At 39.6% G+C, this 20,397-nt stretch overlaps 1 protein-coding gene across 3 annotated transcripts in view; it reads right to left on the minus strand.

Moving 5' to 3' along the window:
- Positions 1 to 178: 178 nt before the first annotated feature.
- The window catches only part of syt2a (synaptotagmin IIa), a 49,708-nt gene continuing 29,489 nt past the window's right edge, over positions 179 to 20,397 (minus strand). For 2 of the 3 annotated variants that reach the window (XM_048241131.1, XM_048241132.1), the window contains 8 exons: positions 16,715 to 16,922; positions 16,136 to 16,293; positions 8,254 to 8,394; positions 7,530 to 7,697; positions 6,850 to 7,017; positions 6,345 to 6,462; positions 5,555 to 5,688; positions 179 to 5,321 (listed from right to left, as the gene is read on the minus strand). In XM_048241131.1, coding sequence (XP_048097088.1) covers positions 5,106 to 5,321; positions 5,555 to 5,688; positions 6,345 to 6,462; positions 6,850 to 7,017; positions 7,530 to 7,697; positions 8,254 to 8,394; positions 16,136 to 16,293; positions 16,715 to 16,895 — 1,284 coding nt within the window. In that variant the 5' untranslated portion in view covers positions 16,896 to 16,922 and the 3' untranslated portion in view covers positions 179 to 5,105. The remainder of the gene's footprint in view (positions 5,322 to 5,554; positions 5,689 to 6,344; positions 6,463 to 6,849; positions 7,018 to 7,529; positions 7,698 to 8,253; positions 8,395 to 16,135; positions 16,294 to 16,714; positions 16,923 to 20,397) is intronic. The other variant, XM_048241133.1, reaches the window with a different exon arrangement.

The raw sequence follows: 20,397 nt of genomic DNA on the forward strand, positions 1-20,397 counted from the left end.
GCAAAACTCCCACATACACACAAACTTCTGTCAGGAAATATATACCTCTGTTACAAAAAATACAAGTTTTCCAAGTAATCAATGGTTATATACTACCAATATATATGTATATAGGTTGTATGTTATAATCTGTTATAATACTGTATGAAATCAGTCAATGATCACAGAAAGACCAACATATTTAAAAGGCCTTTATTTTTTATATTTGTTTAGTACAGAGCTTGTAACAGTTATGTTAGATTTGTGTTGAGATATTTGGCTCCCTTGAGGTCTTTACAAGGATTGCTGATGCTCGTCAACTACACAACCAGGTCATGAGAAGTTTATGAGCAACATTTTTGCAAAGTGTCCAGTCAAGGGCTAAAGCATGCAATCCACACTAGGCACGACATTACCGACATGAAAACACGTACCACAGCACTTCTAGACAGGTAGAAATATGGCCCGAGGACAACGCCGAATAGTCCTCTGCCTCTCAAAAAAAAAGCAAAACAACAAACAAACAAACAAACAATCAATCAATCAAACAAACAAATAAACAAACAAACAGAAAAAACCCCACAAGGCAGTATAGCGAGAAGAAAAAAAAACTAAAACTTTTTTAATGTGTTAAGTCTATCAATGGTGATGCAGTGGCAGAAATGTGTTCCCAAGGATGGCAGTTTTCAGCACTTTTTTGCAGTTTGACAGACATTGCAGATCAGGCTAAGCTTTTATGTAATGCAGGCTAATGTAGCTTCTGGTCTAGGTCTCAAATAACTTTTTAGTGTGCACCATGGAAAACTCCGCAAATGTCCCTTTCTTTATTTCTAACAGATGTCTGTTCAACTTTGCAACATTGACATGGTAAAAAAGGAGAAAGCAAGGATGTTTAAAGAATGTTTTCATGGGATAGAGTTTCTTCCATTGTTTTATATCCCAACTAACTTGTCACATTACTACTAAACACACTACTACTAAATTAAGACAGACATAAAGCACAGAGATTAAAATATAAAAAATACACATATTGCTGCTCTGAACCTTTCTTGCCATCTCTGTTCCGTTTATAGTAACACAACCCATGTGATACACATTCCAACTTAACTGTGCATTGTAGACATGGCCACCATGACCAAATATAAATAACGCTTTCTTTTTTTTACAAAAAGTAATTCAGAATTGGCTATGACAGAAACATTTAAAAAATAACATCTAACTTCACAAAGTCACACCACTGAATATCTAGGAATGCTTCACATAAGAGAATCTTGGTCATGCTGACACTGGCAGGTTGAAGTGCTTTCGTACTGCTCTGCAACCATTTGCTGTAAAGGGCCTATGCTTTATTGATTGGAGCTAACACAGACTCACACACATACATACAGAGTCCTACTGGAAGCAAAGCATTTGATGTCACCTGGACTGTTCAGACAACTTGCAACTGACTTATATTGAAATCAAGGGCTCCTTTTAAATAAGCACACACATGGTAAAGATCCTGAATGATCTCTCTTACAGCTAAAGCCACAGCTGAATAGACAACTACTCATGTTACTGTCAGCCAAAATGATAAGCATTTGCACATTTCAACATGGCAAAATAAATACATAAATAATAATAATAATACATAAATAATCCCATATATTAATAAATAGATAAATAAATACATACATAAGAAAACAAAGCCTTTCCATCATTCTTGGAGTCAGAAATGGAAAGGAATCATACTCAGGACAATAATTCATTGCACGTGCGGCCCAAGCTAAATACACACTCAAAATGGAATGTTTACGAAACACACAGGCCTTAGTGAATGGACTTTTCAATTAAATCTACACAACTGAGCTCTATGTCACTAGTGCTCAAATCTTATGGCTTTATTTTATATTCAACTATTTGTTTTCATGCACACCTGCAAACATACCGCTAAACACACATTATGTGCACACACACACACGCGCACACACACACACATCAACATTTACACACACACACACACACACACACACACACACACACACACACACACACACACACACAGTCACAAAGTTTCATATACATACAAGTTTATGTATGTATATTGGCTAGTAAAATGCTGTAAGTAAAACGTGGTCTGTAGCATAGGAAATTACAACATAAACTTTAGAAAAAAGCTAAAAATAAGGGGACTCCAAGGTTCAAGGTTTTTTTTTCTTATATGGGATGGTCTCCTTGTGCTAACTTGGTAAACTTATTACCAATGTGAAAATCACTATTAACGTTGGTCCAAAAAATCACTTCTTTTAATGACATAATGTCAAAACAATGGCAGTGAACGAGATATATCATTGGCACAGATCATACTATAAGTGATAAATCAACCCCTATTTTCAACATGACAACCAGCCCATACAGTTTAATAAAGTCACTTAAGCAGATGGCAGTAACCAGTGTGCTATCACATATTTCCAAACATACAGTATATATTTTGTTTTCTGCATGAGCTTCATACAGTCAGATCTTGGAGTCCCCTAGACTTTGATCAACATATTCGTCAACATATTTGTCACTTTTAAGAACATATTTGGCAAGAGGACATACAAACATTGACCTGTAAATCATGTTCAATATAAAACAAAAGTAGTTACAAACCAATAAATAAAATGTATACATCAAAAACAGCAAGCATGCGGCTACATCTTCATCCTACATGAAATCACACTTAGTATTTTTAAACAACTTTGCTTATTACTGTACTGGATGTGTAGGCCTGGATAGAAACTGACCATCAGTTGTATTCACATTCTCTCCTAAACCCATCCAATGGAAAATAAATACAGATTTAGTTTCTTTTTTTTTTTTAGAAAATATACAGTGCATTTTCCCCCACTCCAGTTTGCTATTAAAATGACAAATGACATCTACTAACACACAATACATTTTTGCATTGTCTCTACAACATGCTCATTTTATAGTACTTTTATAGAAACATGCAGTTCAACAGGTAGGAACTATGCATATATAGAGGCAAAACTACACACCTATGTCGTTATTTGATTGCATTTTGGTGTTTTCTTTTTATTGTGTTAATTCTGAGAAAAAGACGGGAGACACCCAACTAAACTTAAAGGACTGAGTTGAATCTAAAGAATTGTGGCCCCTTGCCCAAAAAGCAGATGGGGATACTACTATAAACATAACTAGACTATAACAAAAAATAAATAATGGTTGACTAAATTATAAACAAATCTTTCTTATGGTCCCCGAGGATACATTCAGTAAACCATCAAAACTGTCTACGTATTAAACTGCACTTATCTACCCATTGATTGCAACTAATTATTCTTGAATTACCTAACTGTCCCTCTCATATTACCACTGAGCAGCGCTTAGCAACATTTTAAATAAATTAATTAATTAACTTCAACTTTGACATCAGAAGACTCATCAAGCACAACGTATAAATTTACTCAGGTGATCAGATATTTGGCGCTTAGTTGGCATTAAAACAGATCTTAACAATTTCACTTTATCAAATATTGAAAAATATTTGTGTATTCCAATTGACACGGATAAACCTCCAAAGCGCAGATGTAAAGTTCACACCTATTAAATTTGGCAAACTGTACATTACACTTTCAGCCATGTATAAATGTCATTATTCCAAGCAACAAATAAAATGCCAAAATGTACTCAGGCTACAAAGTAAAGCCCACAAGCTTGTTCTGGCTTTTTTGTAGCATTATCAGCTGTTTTGTTGTCATTTTGTGACAAATATAAAAACCGTGGACAAAAGACGAGTCGAATTCAGTATGTGTTGGTTATACACAGCTACACAGAATGTTGCAAAACATCAGATACCCGCAGAACATACAGTAGTTACATCCAGTAGTGCAAGTAGATTCAGCAGTTTGGTAATTGGTGTATGCAAGATACACAAGTAACAGTTCCCTACTCCAGTACCTTCCCAGGGAAAAATAAATAAATTCATGAATATTCAAAGTAATGTCAAAACCACTGTATACACAAAAGAGTAGAATCTACAGTATTAGACATAAAAATTAAACTTCAAATAAGTAGATATCTAGGATTTAGCAGATCTAGCTATTTTGAAACACATGAGTGAGTTCAATTAAGCGCTATAAGCCACCCGAGGTCACTGTAACAGAAATGGCAGTAGATGGTGGACTGATATCCTGATTGAATTCACCCAACAGAATCCTGAATCATAAGGTTTCCAGTGTACTCGTAATGTTGAAAAGTATATAATAAGTAAATGACATATTTAAAGTGCTTTAGGAATAAACATGATAATTTCATGTGAAATTAAAGAGTAAAACAACATTAATTTGAAGGCGTCCCTGGCAGTTGAGAATTGCTTTAATGTTACAAGGCTTGTCTCCTTTTTTGTCTTATAGACAGGTACAGGAATTTTTTTGAAGTAGAACTCATAGAAAGTCAAGAACTAGAGGCATTGCTCTTGAGCTTTTTTTTCTGCAAGCATAGAATGTGAGAGGTGGTAGATTGCAGGCAGTGGAATAGACACCTGACGGTTGATGATGCACTTGCTAGAAACATCCAGTTCTCCACATTTCTGTATGATAATGGTCAGGTAAAGCTCAGTGAAATAAAAACTGTGCTATTAACATTTGGTCAGTCTCAGTTAAGGAGTCGCCAGTGGCAGTTTATATGATTATTATTATTTGCTTATTATTAAATTTACTATTATTATCATTATTATGAATATTGTTCATATTTTTATTATACTGTTTTGCATATAGATATAAATAACTTACAACCTTATATCAATTTGCCTGGAATTATGGGTCTATTTAAAAATGACACAGTGGCCTGTTTACGAAGTGTTGAATCAGTTGACTCTGACTGACCTCCCAACTGAAAGAGATTCATGTAATCAACCTTCTGATTATCCACCACGTGCTCTGTCCATGCTTGTGTTTCTTTCTGCAGGGGCACATCTGAAAAAAGTCTCTACCAATCTATGGGAGCCAGTGGGGAGCTGGAAGGGACTGACTGTTGAGCTTGTGTTTGTGTGTGTGTGTGTGAGTGAGGTGGAGAGGGTGTGTGTGTGTGTGTGTGTGTGTGTGTGTGAGTAAGGGTGTTGAGTGAGAATGTGTGAGTGGTTACTTCTTGGCAGTTATGCCTGCCAGTTCTGCGTCCACCTCTTCCTCAGGCCTGAGCGGGTGCCACTGGGCGATGGGGCGACGGGGGTTGGAGGTCATGTCTGACCAGTGCTTTTGGCCACTGCCCGTGGCCTTGTTGCCCACCCAGATCTTCCCGATGGCGTCGTTCTTGCCAATCTTGTCGTAGTCCAGAACTGTGATCACAGCTTGTATTTTCTGCACCACAACATACCAATTATGCAATCAGTGTGGTCGAACAAGGCTGTCATTATAACACAGCTAAATTAAACAAAATTACTGAAATCATTCTGTATGTCTAGGCGGATTATAGTTGTTCAAAATAGGACAGTATTTTATCCAGATAAGCAGTACCAAAATAGACTCCTAAAGAGATGTGATAAGTCAAATCACCACTAATAATACATATTTTAAAAGGAACTGAATTTTACCGGCATCATGTCCTGTGGAATCTCAAAGCTGAAAGATTCGTTGTAATAGGGATTGAGGGTATTCTTCTTCACTGTAGTCTTCTTCTTTTTCAGCCTCTTTCCATTCTGGAGTAGGTGAATCTTCACATAGGGATCTAAACAAAGCCAAAAGGGGTCATGAGTCAGTGCGCTTGGCAATCGAAAAATGGCACCATCGTTTTATGTTCTGTTAGAAGAAATCTCCAGTCCCGCATGTCTTAGGCTAATACAAACTCAGCCATTCTCTAATGTGACGTCAAACGTAACCTGGCATCCGTTAGCACTGTTAGCGCCGTTTTTAATTAGGACAACCATTTACGCTCGCGCTTGCACTGTTGTTATTGTATTATTCAGTATTTTCAGTGCTATCGTTTCTGTATACTGCCAGCTGATGGCGCCCACATGACCCTAGCTCGTGGAAGGACCGCTGCGGTTGAAGGAAGAGGAGTGGGACTGCGGAGTCAGCACGTGAGTGCAATCATTTCTGCATGGGTAACGGCAAGACTAAAGGGATGTAGTGACGTGTGCGATGCAGCAGAGGACACGGCACTAAGCACATGGACCAGGCTAGGCAATTGTAAGGGACAGGTCAAAATATTTTACCAAACGTTATACATGTATCCTATGCTGTCCATAGGCCTATAGCTTAGCATCAATTTGTGTGGAAATAAAATGTAATATTATGGAAAAGACAGCATGACGTGAGGTCGATCGCTCTCTGAGTGAAAAGTGGGTTCGCTCTCTTTCCCTCACCGAGTGAAAAGTGGGTTACCTGACAATCCTCCCACGTCCATCTTCTTGAGATTCTTAGCCTCCAAGATGCAGATAGTGAGCTTGCCGGCCGTGGGCACATAGCGCAGAGAAACGCAGATGTCACCCAGTTTCTCCGGCTGAGTTTTTGAGTGGGTGGAGGATCCGTGGAGAAAGATATTTTTATATGCACATATTAGTCACTTTAGTCATTTCACATTAAGTAAACGCATAGGCATAGGGACACAAAAGCAGGCAATAAACAGGCCTATAGCCTCTTTATAGGCTAAATGAAATGCCCAGGAGAAACGTATGGGATAATCAATGTTATGCCAATGTTTATATCTGCTATTTTAATAGCTTAAGAGCAATAGCTTCCACTTATTGATTTTCTTGGTTAACTTCAAATAATTCCTTTAGCTGCAGCTAATCTGCAGCTTTGTAAGGAATTATCTTACAGCCAATATAGGCTACTATTTTCATTTTGGAGCAAAAAATGGCGTTTGAATGGTGTTTCATGTGTTCACCTCTTCCTTTTCAGCACTGTCAAGATCCCTCCATTGCTCAATGGGCTGAGCCAGGTCCAGGGTGTTCATGGGAATCCTGATTTCTCCAATGATGTCGTGTTTGGAGAAGCGGTCAAAGTCAAACACCTCCATAACTAGAGTCTTGCCACCCATTTCTTGGAAGGGGATCTAACCAGGAGGAAGAATCAGTTGAGCATTATCAGCAAAGCACGGATGTAAGTTGATCTGTCCATGTGTGTGCACACTGTTTCACCCCCTCCAAATCCTGTTAACACCTCACTGTCCAGATAATGCTCAAATGGAGAAAGTGCCTGGGAATTGCAACTTGATATTTTCTAGAAAATTCCTGTGAATGCTTGTTCTCAAGATCAGTTCTCAGGTCTGATATAGAATTTAATGTGTCCAGCACAGTTCAGTGGTTAAAGTGTAGGAAAGCGAAATCTAAACCATGGCCTGGGGGTCACATATCCAGCAGTTTCAGAGGTGTGTTTGCTATGTTTGGGGGCCATTGAAACCACTATGCATACATTATATCAGTATGACAGAAGCCCTAATCCCTTAAACTATGAAGCTGCATACAGTATGTTAAGTGCCTTAAAAATGGGAGAGGAGTGAAAGGGAACATTCAGATATTCTTGTTCATGAAATGGTAGGTCTATGTGGGAAACAGTGACTCCTACCTTGAAGGCGAAGGTCTCGTTGAAGACTGGGTTAAGCGTTTTCTTGTGCACCTTGGTGTCATATTTATGCTTCTTGTCAGGGAGGACGAAAACCTTGACGTAGGGATCGGAGGTTCCGCCGCTATCCATGGAGAGCAGGTCTGCTGCTTGTAGGATACCTACAGAGAGCTGGAAGAGCAGGAAGAGAATAACCCATTATGGGATGAACAAAAGTGTACAATGTGATTACCCAGAGCGTAGTGGAAAAGCCACCGAGCTGATGCCACACACCCATGAAAAATGGGCCAGCCCTGTGCATCTGCAGTGTTAGATACTGTCTCCCGCTTCCCACTGCTAGCCTATTCCATCTTTCCTTCTTTATTGCTGTCACTTTCCCTCTATGCTCAGCCAGGGTGAGGGTGCTACAGCATAGAGGAGGCTAGTGATTTTTGGAGTGCTCCTCCATTTCTCAAAAATGGGAAAAGTCACCGAAACATCATGGGGTGGTGGTGCTGTCAGGCGACATTAGAGTCACAGCACTCGCCAGCCATATTCAGCACACTTGGGTTAATGACCGCATAATGTGTCCTGTGGAGGCGAGACGAGGCAAGCCTCAAGAAATATGCCACACACTTCAATGAACTCCCATCAAATACTACACCCTAACAAACCCTTTGAAATAGTTTATGCAACAGAACGGCCCACATCATGTGTTCTCTTGTTTGTTCTCTACAAAACAACAGACCTTGTTGTCACCGAAGTCGTAGTCCAGGGAGAACTGCAGCTTTCCGAGCTTCTCTTTCTCTTTTGGCTCCTCTTCCTTCTCCTCTCCCATCATCCCTTTCTCAGGAATGTCATCATCGTCGTCATCATCATCCTGATGTTTCTGTTCGGGAAGGGATAAGGAAGGAGAGGAACTATAGGTTAGAGGTCACATAGAGGAATATTGTCTTCCAGTGTCAGTCTAAACTCACCTACTTGGTCCACAGTACCTACCTGGCACTCGTACAACATAACCTAAAACTTACCTGGCAAAAGAGCACCTATACATAAACATATGCCATATGTTCAGCAATGACCTTGTTCGCAACATGACTTGATTTCACTTTTTGTCCTATCATGACACCATTTTTTGGTAACTCAGAATTCTCAGTCAAACATGCTGTTACCCTCCATTACTTCTATCCATTACTTGGCTGAACTCATAAGAGTATGTCTTGGGTGGTTAAAAGAAAATTCCGGTATTTAGCACTTTGAGTCCCTTTTCTGGTTTGTTTAGGATAAACTAGAGTGGTGGACACCGAAATTTTGACGATTGGTCCTGTCTCAACTTTTCTGACTCGTTTTGAATCGCCTTTGACTACTTCAGAGTGGCTGCTACAGGTATGCACAAACATGTCTTTAAAACAACCCTTAGGGTTATATCTTGCACTTTAACACAATTGACTTCGTGCAAATCGCTTTGTGGGCGGATCTTGTGCTGTCTCTATTTTACCGGTGGAATATTGACTGTTGCGCCAGACGCAAATCTAAAATGGGGTGGTCTGTAGCAGCTACATTATTCATGGGTGTGGTTTGGGCGTAACGTGCAATAAACCAATCAGAGAATCATCCTACATTCCCTTTAACAACAGGCATGCTTGTTCCATAGCGGATTGCTATTATGATGGCGGATTTGCCAGGCGCAACCAGGAACGGTTCACAGTGCTATAGTCAGTTGTGAACAGTTTGCTATTGATTTTTCCTCTTGACAAAAGTCAAAGTCAAAGTCAGCTTTATTGTCAATTTCTTCACATGTTCCAGACATACAAAGAGATCGAAATTACGTTTCTCACTATCCCACGGTGAAGACAAGACATATTTGACCAATTTTAAGTCCGCAGACAAACATAACATTCAAGTAAACAAAAAAGTAAGTAAATAAGTAAATAAGAGGGCACATATAATAATGAAAAAATAAGAGCAGCAAAATTTTGTCCAAATTGTGCATAGACAGTCAATAAAATACTAGTGCAAATACTGTAAAATACTATAAAATACTGTTTGACCTAAGTAATAAAGAAGAAAGTGGCATAGTGGTGCAAGTTATGTAAGAGCAGCAGAAGTGTTGTGTTTTCAGGACAACAACACCAAGTTGTAAAGTGTACAAGTGTGCAAGTGTTCAAGTGTGCAGGTGGAGTAGTGCAGGCGGCCATTGTGGGTCCAATGTCCAGGATGTTATGTAGCTGAGGGTGGAGGGGGGAGAGGAGGGAGAGAGTTCAGCATCCTTACAGCTTGGTGTATGAAGCTGTTGGTGAGTCTGGTAATGTAATACAGAAATGTCACTTTCCGATGTTTTGGGATCACTCTCACTGAATCACGAGCTTATGAATGCATGGTGATATTTTTGCAATGTAATCTAACATTACCACACTATAGACAATGCAGATCTGCCAGATAAGCTCTCCTCTCCCGTGCTGCTGCTGGGGCATTTGGGTTAAATGGAATCGGCATGCAGTTCGTCTCATTAAGTCCTCTAATATTTCCTAATTTATGTCATCAACACATCCGTGATTCGTGGAAATGTGTTCGCAACACAGGCGCCCAAGCAAGCGCTCCTGCAGGTGTAAGCTACGGCTGTACTAGAAACACTTTCCAAGTTGACCTAACTTTCCAACTCTGCACAGTATCCCATTAACTGCATGACAGTGGGCTATTTACAATATTTATTTTTTTGTAAAGTAGAGTTTGTAAACACGTTATCATCAACTTAATGCATGCACAACTTTTGTTTGAGCAAGAGAGAGAATAACAATGAATAGACGCAGCAACTACAGAAATTGTAACAAAGGCTACTTGCTGCTTTCTTTTACTGTCTATGGTTGCTAGTTAACAGCACATAATAAGCTTATTTAAGTGAATTCACAAACTCGACTTCAAGGCCATCATGGATATAAAACGGTTTTTGAAAACAACGAAAGGATGGAGGGAACATAGCAAAGTTTTGGAGTTATTTCAGATGGGCTACAACAAGGTAGGCAAATTTGTGGTGCTTGTCAAAACCTTAGCGCTGCTGGAGTAATGCTTATAGGCTGATGTTAAAGCACACACGATGTTTAAAGCCATACACAACGGTAAATTGGAACAAAACTAAGGGTAACTTTAGCTTTTATAGGGCTGTATAAAGTTGTCCAAATTAAGAGGTCGTAATTAGGCGTTGTTGTTGTAAAGATATTGCATGTAGATGTACTATATAGGTTACGAATTTTTTAGTTGACCAATGCACGAACAAAGCCGGAAACGGACAAATATTATCAAGGCTTTGAATGTTTCCATCTGTGCACAGGGTGTCTGTAGATCGGTCTGCATAGCATTCATTTCTGCAGGCCTGTGGCCATGTATGCGCCCTTAAAATAGCATCTGAATTCGCGCCACTGACTTTAGACCAGGATGTTCCTGGTCTGTGGCGGAATTGTTTTCTGAAACTGCAAAATATCAACAGGGACCGTTTGCGCCGGAACACGCCCCCTCTTTTCGCTGAAACGCCCCCGTGGGCGCACATGTACCTATGGAGGGAAAATTCCAATATGCGCTGACTGCAAAATAGGAAAGACAAAAGCCAAAAGTATACTAAGTCAATTGCGCTGGTGTGCAAAATAGAGCCCTCAATGTTCGTTTTCAAAACTGTGCAACTCACCGAGTGGTTAGTGGTGTTTGTTGATGTTCCAAAACAAGTAGCATAGCGAAATACAGTTTCTGTCGTGTTTTATTTGGCATTTTGTAAAATCCCATTGATTTCTGTTGGAAGACTCATTGCACGTTGATATTACTGCGCCAACGTCTATGCTTCAGGCTCAAATATTGAGCGGAAGTTTATACACAGTTGTGAGGTGTCTGAAACAATAGTTCCACAATAGCAAATAAGACAGCTGGAAATCATACATTGCGCCGATATATTTGATTTTAATAATCAACGAACACCACTAACCACTCGGTGAGTTGCACAGTTTTGAAAACGAACGTTAATGGTTGTTTGTGCATGCCTGTAGGCAGCCACTCTGAAGCAGTAAAGGCGATTTAAAACGAGTCAGAAAAGTTGAGACAGGACCAAATCATCAAAATTTTGATGTTCACCACTCTAGTTCATCCAAAACAAACCAGAAAAGGGACTCAAAGTGCTAAATACCGGAATTTCCCTTTAAGAGTATTTTCTTTCCTTTAACAAAAATACTTTTGGTAAAGATGAAACCAAAATAAAATGATACAAGAATAAAATATTTTTTTCTGCGAGAAAAGGGTTTGCATGATCACTGGATCGACAGATCTAACCTACGACATACACACATTGCATGCACACATCTGGCACATTCAACACTAATTCTAATTCAGACATAAACATGCCTGTGTTTGAAGTCAATACAATATGTAATTATACTCTCATACCAATATTGTATTAAATTACATTCAAAATTATATGCAGACTTTCGGTAGAAATCACCTAATTAAAATAAATTATCTTGTACTAATTATCACAGTTGACATGCAGTGGCTGACTCCTCTCTGCCATGTAATTAGGGCCTAATCACAGCAATTGTTGTGACCAATATTTTGATCAAAAGTGACAAGAAAATTAGTATTTGTATCAAACTATATTGTGGGGTACTGGACTGACTGGGATGATGTTTGTGCTCTTATCGGTATAAAACAGTAAACTCATATAAATGGAAGAAGAAAAAGCAACAACAACAGCAACAAAAACACAACCAAAATTGAAAATCAGATCAGTTGAACATGATGATTGCCTGCCCACCATCCTGGAAAACAACAACAACAACAAACAACAACAACAACAACAAAAAAAAAAAATGCATCACGTTATATGGGACACAGAAACAGAACTGCATCATAACGGAAAAGAACTGTGCTGACTCCTCACTCCTGTATCTCATAAAACAGTCAAGAGTATAGTAGTAGCTGTGTGCTTTTCTTCAGTTGATTTACTTGTAGTTCTACATTGAATATCAATGAGTAAAAAGCATGGACAGTGCATGCTCAATCAGAACTGAACCTGTCAGAAATAACTCAAAATGTCAGAGGTTTGACCAACTATGGTCGCCGCTGAGTTTGGTCTGGCTGCCAGAAGCACTTACTGCACAGCCACTGGCTGGAGCTTTGCCAAAATGGCTGACCAATTTTGAATTCAGTTCTTTATAATATACGTGTATGATGCTGTCCATGCTTTGTACGGGTATTGCTACAGTAGTTATACTGTACATCTAATTATGCAAGTATTATTTATGCGCTAAGTATAAAAAGTATAATATGTAAGAAAGATTCTAAAAATATAGCTCGTCTCACTATGGCCTTGGTGATTCCATAAACTGATCACTGATGTTGTCGAAACCTGCTCTGCATCAGGAACAACAGCACAACAGAACACTAAAAATATACCTACGCACATAAACACATGCACCCGCACACACACAAACATACACAGATACGAGATACTCTCACACACACATACATACAAAAAATATTAAATTTTAATATCTGTGCATGCCAAGCCGCAAAATGCAAAAATAAATAATATGAAGAACTAAACATGGGGAAAGTCAGTGCATATATAATTACATTGTTCTTCACTAATCATCATGAGACCTAACATGAATTTTCAAAAAGGTAATGCATTATAAGACTGGAATGCAGTACCAAACCTTAGGAGTTTGGCATTCCTCTAAAAATGTGAATTGCATAAAACATTCATAAGACTTCATGCTATTTAGGGAGCTCAAACCATTCATTATTGCAGTGGTGGAAAATGGACTACGAAAATGGTGAGGGAGACATTAGCCGTCATAAATGGCTATGTCAGATCAATTTGTGTGCAAAGAAAGGGTTGAAAATTAATCAGTACATGAAACAGTAAATTAATGCCAAGGGTTTGGCTGTATTGGAATATCTGTCAATGAATTAGAATAGCTTTGAGAAAAGTTCATTCAGTGTTTTTGGTTCAAAGTACCTTTCTCAATTCAGAAGTTGCTACACCGTTTAACAAGACTGCCCTTGCTCAGGTTTTTGATTGCCTGTATATTCAGGTCACTGGTCACACCAGTGGCAAAACAAAATCCCAAAAAAAATCCAGAAAAAAAGGCCTGACTAGAGTGAGCATCTATGAGCTTATCAGCAATCGATGCAGGCTCATGAATGCACTGCACGCAAATCAATGACGCTGCAGCAAAATGTCTGAGAGGCCCAAGGGCAGTCTTGTCACTGTGGCAGATAACAAAATAACACTCTAAAATATGGAGACTTTGGAGCCTGGGAGACAGGAAATTAAATGGAATATGCTCGAAAAAAAATCACCTAATTGGCTCGGAATGTAAATGTTCCACCCCACCAATTTAATTATGTCACCTGCCTCAACAACTGAAATGGGACACATCGACTAAATGCTCTTTACACTCAAATGGGTCATTAAGGAAAGTTACTCTCAAGTCAGGTTGTGGTCATTCACTGGTACCTAGTTAAAGGGCATGGGTTGGTACTTGTCAAGAATGCAAAAAGCTTCGCCCAGCAACCCCATTCCTTGGACATCATTAGTTTGTTCAGAGGTTTATAAATCATGTTTGATAATATGGATACCATATGATAACAGAATTATGGCTGGGTTTGGTTTATGTTAAGTAAAGATGTTTTGTTTATGTAATTGACAAATAACCAACCACACCCTTTAAACATGCATGTTAGTGAATACTGGTGTGTTGCATTTGTGCACATCATTCAAACTATCATATCAACTAGATAGATGGGTTATCAAGATCAAAAAACCATACAGTATGCAGTTCACTCTCTCAAGTTATTGGTTCTGAGTCTTCGGTCAACCCAAAGTTCTAGAACACTCCGCGGTTTCTCAAGGCATTGCAATTCTTTGTGGCAAGTCATAACAGTGGGATGCGAAGCAGCTCAAAACCCGCCCTTAGCTAGTCAAGCACCCCCAGAACCTAAAGCTTGCAAGGCTAGAGAAGGCCATAACACTCATTCCCATAACCGCCCCCACAACCGATCCAACCCACCCTCAACCACAAACAACCACCCATCCCCCCACCCGCCCACTCCCCTCCAGCCTAGCACCCCTCCCCTGGTTTGCGCTTACATCAAGCGGCCAGAGAGGGGCGCTGTGAGCCGTTCAAACCTACCGTTGGCAGAGAAGTCCCCCACAGTCAAGATACATGGCGCACACACAAAGACAAAAAAGCAGGGAAGGATGGAAGAAGAAGAGAGGTAGAGAAGAGAAGAGGTAGAAATTGAACTCACAGCAGACAACCAAGAGATCAGGGAGATCACAACAGATGCAGATACAGTCAGATACACAGCAGGGCCCGTGTGAGAAATGACCCCATGTCCATCCTAGCGTGTCAGTAAACGGCAATCACAGATACATTACTTCTCATTAGCCTCTGTGGCGAGGCAGTGGAAGCTTAAAAGATCACAGTTGCAAATGTGATAATGGGTTGTGGGATGTGGGGGAGGGGGGTAAGAACATATCTCATTTTCTATCGAAGAGATAATGTTTCTATTTAATGTCATTATCTTGGAGAGTTGAGCGCGTTGGGTGAGTCTGTATTTATTGGAATTACTGTTCTGGCACTCATTTCCAATCAATCAGCAGGGAGGGGTGTCATTTCTCACTGGTTCCCCAAAGCACAATAAATCAATCCCACCAAAAGATTCACTGCAATACAAATTACCGAAACACCACAGATGAAATGAAAGCACAACAACTCTAATTCTATGAAATATTTGCTATTACATAATGGAAGACATCTTTTAACAGTCTTCTTCAAGTTCAAGATCAAGTTCAAATTTACTTGAATCTCATTCTGTCATTAGTGGTGGTCATTCAATGTGCGTTACACATTGTGAATATAATCAACAATACGCTTTCCAATTTTATTAGCATCTATCAAATTGTATTGCTTAAGATATAAACATATTTGTAGTTGGATTCTTAATATTTTGGCAGTCAATTCTGGCATAGCCTATGGCACTTTTTGCATGACCCAATTTACAAAATATATATGCTATGCTAGATATGAAAAGCTCTGCATATGTGCTTTCAGTTTTTGAACACTTAACACAGGACTCTGTCTAATAGTCTCTTACGAGACTCGTTGAATGACGATGATGGTCTCTGCAGGTATCATGTGACACAGGACTCTGTCTAATAGTCTCTTACGAGACTCGTGGAATGACGATGATGGTCTCTGCAGGTATCATGTGACACAGGACTCTGTCTAATAGTCTCTTACGAGACTCGTTGAATGACGATGATGGTCTCTGCAGGTATCATGTGACACAGGACTCTGTTTAATAGTCTCTGACGAGACTCGTGGAATGACGATGATGGTCTCTGCAGGTATCATGTGACACAGGACTCTGTCTAATAGTCTCTTACGAGACTCGTCTGTCTAATAGTCTCTTATGAGACTCGTTGAATGACGATGATGGTCTCTGCAGGTATCGTGTGAGGTACACATATTTGCACACTCTCCTGTGTGTGTGTGTGTGTGTGTGTCTGTGTGTGTGTGTGTGTGTGTGTGAGTGTGTGTGTGTGTGTGTGTGAGTGTGTGTGGGGTGACTGGCCATACCTCGCCTTTCATGTTCTTCATGCCCATTTCTCCCTTCCCCTTCTTGCCCTTCTTGTTTTTCTTCTTCTTGCAGCAGCACTTCTTGACGATGCAGAAGCAGCACGTGACGATGAGGAGGACGGCGACGATGGCAATGGCCGCGATGGCCCAGGTGGGCACTGTGATGGAGACACACACACACACACACAGAGTGAGATATAGAGATATAGACATAAATACACACAACACACACACATACACACAGAATGACACACACACACACAAACAAAGAAATGTGCATACACAGAGTCCACAACTTGGTTATGAGAGCCATACTGCTCTGACATTATAATTGGGTTTTCTACAAATTAGATTTTGCAATAGCCATTAGCAGCATCAGGCCTTTGCTTTTCAATCAACAATGGATCGATACAGAATAATTTAATTTGAATGTCAGACTGTGGCTGGGAAACAAGTCTTTGCCATTTTAATTACAACCGCCCATCCTTGTGCTTGGATTTAAAGGTGTTACATGAACATGACATTAGGCATTAAAAACATTAAAAAATACATTAAAGACAAACAATACATGTCACTCACATGGAATTTTTGTCATCTCATTGAGAAACTTGTTCTTGATATCGCCGAACATGTCTTTGTTGACCGCAGTGGAGTTGTCGGCCGGCGTGGAGCTCCCTTGGCCTGGGGCCACCGTCATGGCGCCCGTGGGCTCTGAGCCTACCATGGCTTCTGGCTTGGTTTTCAGCAAGTTGAACTTCATCTTCACTGGCTAGGCTGTAGTCAGTTCCTGTAAAAAAATAGAACACGGCCCAGTTAAGTCGACTGAATGCTAAAATAACACATTTTGCTCAGTAACATTTTAGTCAGAAAAACCCATGCCATTGCCATTGTTGAGGAATTTCACCCCCACTGAACCAACCTAGAGTTAGGCAACAATATCAAGGATGGATGGATGGATAGATAGAGATTGATAGAGATAGATAGATACTGTAGATAGATAGATAGATAGATAGATAGAGAGAGAGAGAGAGAAGAGAGAGAGAGAGAGAGAGAGAGAGAGAGAGATAGATGGTTATGGTTATGGTATTTAGCAGACAAATAACAACAATACAATGTAAAAGTTGGTAAAACAAAAACAACAATGCCAATTCAATCAATCAATTCAATCAATAGCCTAATGAAAATAAATAAATAATAATAATAATAAATAAATAACTGGCTAAGCTGTAGTCAGTTCCTGTAAAAAAAATAGAACACGGCCCAGTTAAGTCGACTGAATGCTAGAATAACACATTTTGCTCAGTAACATTTTAGTAAGAAAAACCCATGCCATTGCCATTGTTGAGGAATTTCACCCCCACTGAACCAACCTAGAGTTAGGCAACAATATCAAGGATGGATGGATGGATAGATAGAGATTGATAGAGATAGATAGATACTGTAGATAGGTAGATAGATAGATAGATAGATAGATAGATAGAGATAGATAGAGAAAGAGATAGATGGTTATGGTTATGGTATTTAGCAGACAAATAACTACCCTGGAAATCCAGAGTTCTCGCGAGAGCACAATTTGAATTGTGCCCGCAAGATACTCTGGCCACGAGCAATGATCTAAATTTCTTCTATCTCTCGACCGAGAGGGACCAATCAAGTCGGTGTAGGCGGGACAAAGGCGAGCTACACTGATGACTGACACTGATGAATTGTTGTGATTGGTCGTAGCGTTATCCAACTGCGTGCAGTGAGAGTTTCAAATGCATGCTTGGTGCCGCCCCTCGAATTGGGCCATTTTCATTACTCGTGGCCAGACCCTTAATCTGAAAGATTCCAGGGTCTGGTTTACCAGGCTAACAAATAACAACAATACAATGTAAAAGTTGGTAAAACAAAAACAACAATGCCAATTCAATCAATCAATTCAATCAATAGCCTAATGAAAATAAATAAATAAATAGTATAATATACAAACCATAACACATAAGAAATGCTTAATAAACTAAGTGCATGTTGAGCAGATATGCCTTTAGACCCCTCTTGAAAGGCCCAAAACTATCACAGGAACGGAGAGCACTGGGCAACTCATTCCACCAACAAGGAACCACTGAGAAAAAGAGTCTTGACTGGCGTTTATGACTGGTCGACACAACAGACGCCGTGAAGACAGCAGTGGATGGTTAGGGATATATATCTTGATAATTGAATTAAGATAGCAGGGAACAGATCCAGTCAGTGTTCTATAGGCCAAAGTGAGAGATTTAAATGTAATGCTAAATAGGGAACCAGTGGAGTATAACTAGGAGAGAAGTTACAGTACATGTGTCTAGGGGTGGGCGATATGGACAAAAAATAATATCTCGATATTTTTTGTGATTTTGACGATAACGATAATTAGTCGATATCCTTTAAAAAATAGTTTTTGTTAAAGTCTGAGTTACTTTACAGCTCATTATTTATGAATAGCATCATTACAATAATAACCAATAACCTAACCTGTGACTTTTTAACCAAATCAACCAATGCATTGTCACTCTGACACATTTCCAATTCTGCCCCCACTTGTGTGTGTGGCAATGACATGGTCTCAGCTACATTAGAGAAGATGAATAGGCCTAACAGTTTCCCAAGAGAAAGTCTGAAGCCGAAGTTCCTTTCAAACCTTTACATACCTGTAGGATTCACTGTAAAACTAAGCATAGAGATGCTAACGGTTAGCATAATCGGTAAACGTAGATATTTAGAGCGAACTTCAGTCCATTTACAAAAGAGTTACATGAGAATAGTTCTTTGTTTACAACTGACTCAAAGGCTAATGTTTTCTCTCCATATAATACCGTGTAGGAAAAAACGTGACTGTCTCATCAATGCTACTTGAACAGAAGTAGCCGCATAAAATCCCAAGTAGGCTACTCTCGCTGCACAAAATAAACATTAGGCGTGCATGGGTCAACGTTTTAGGTTGTGACCCACTAGTGATCACGTGACATTTGCTCTGCTGCCAGCCAGGGGCTTCTCCCGCATACATCCTGGGAATGTATGAGTCTTCAATACGTGATTTCGAGTGTTTTCCCCATAAGTAATTTAAATACTCGATAATGTCAATTTGCACATCGCTAAAACAACAATAACGATATTATCGCAGACGATATATATCGCCCACCCCTACATGTGTCCTCTTTGGCTGATTGAAGACCAGGCGTGCTGCAGCATTCTAAATGAGTTGTAACGATCTCACTACACAAGCAGGTAGGCCAGGTAACAGTGAATTACAATAGTCCAGCTGGGAGATAACCATGGCCTGTACATGAAGTTGTGTGGAGTCTTGTGTCAGATAAGGTCTGATCTTCCTAATGTAAAAGGATAAACCAACATCATTTTGCAATTGAGACTACATGCTCAAGCTAAGCTAAGTCAGTCATCAATTACGATGCCCAGGTTACGTGCCAATCTAGTTGGGGTCAGTGAAGATGAGTCAAGCTGGATGTTAATCTGTTGGGGTATAGCTGTTTTAGCTGGAATCACCAAAAGCTTTGTGATATAGATAGATAGATAGATAGATATTGATAATATTGTATTGTATGTACTGAAAATCTAGAATAAAATCACACACCAGTGCATATAGGGGCAGTGTGGGCAAAAGGAAAGTCCTAAATGCTGGTTCATGCTTGGTTAAATAACTGGAATTAATGTGTGGCCCTGCAGGACGCCTTCACAAAGCACTGAAGGGCTCAAAAACTTAACTTCATTTAGACTGCAGAGGGCTTTTTAATGTATGTAAATGAGTTGGAAAGAGTAGGATAAGTAGGGATGACTAACGTAATGAGAGGGCACTTTCCCCACTATGAGTCCACTGAAATGACAGTCATATGAGCAAACAAAATGGATGCCAAATTTTTTCCAACTGTCAATTCTCTGCTCCAGTGATGGATAACTTGTTTGTACAGAGCTTGAATAAATGCTGACAACTATTGTTGGAAAGCATATGTTGGTAAATTTGTATGAGTGATATAATATTACACAGTATTACAACACATGTATTATAAAACAAATGTTTCAGATGTATCTACATGTATTAACAATTGCAGGCACATGTTCTATGTGGTACATCTGTACCCTTTTATATGTACGTGTGTAAAGCAATGGCTGATGAAAGCGCTCAGGCGTCATGTGATGTTCATCTGGAAGCCACGCTGAGTGACTCATCTTGGCCCACAGGCCAAAGAAGTGACCCAAAATGACAAAGTTTCCAAGCAGACTCAACA

Source organism: Alosa alosa, chromosome 4, assembly GCF_017589495.1.
Source record: "Alosa alosa isolate M-15738 ecotype Scorff River chromosome 4, AALO_Geno_1.1, whole genome shotgun sequence".
NCBI lineage: Eukaryota > Metazoa > Chordata > Actinopteri > Clupeiformes > Clupeidae > Alosa > Alosa alosa.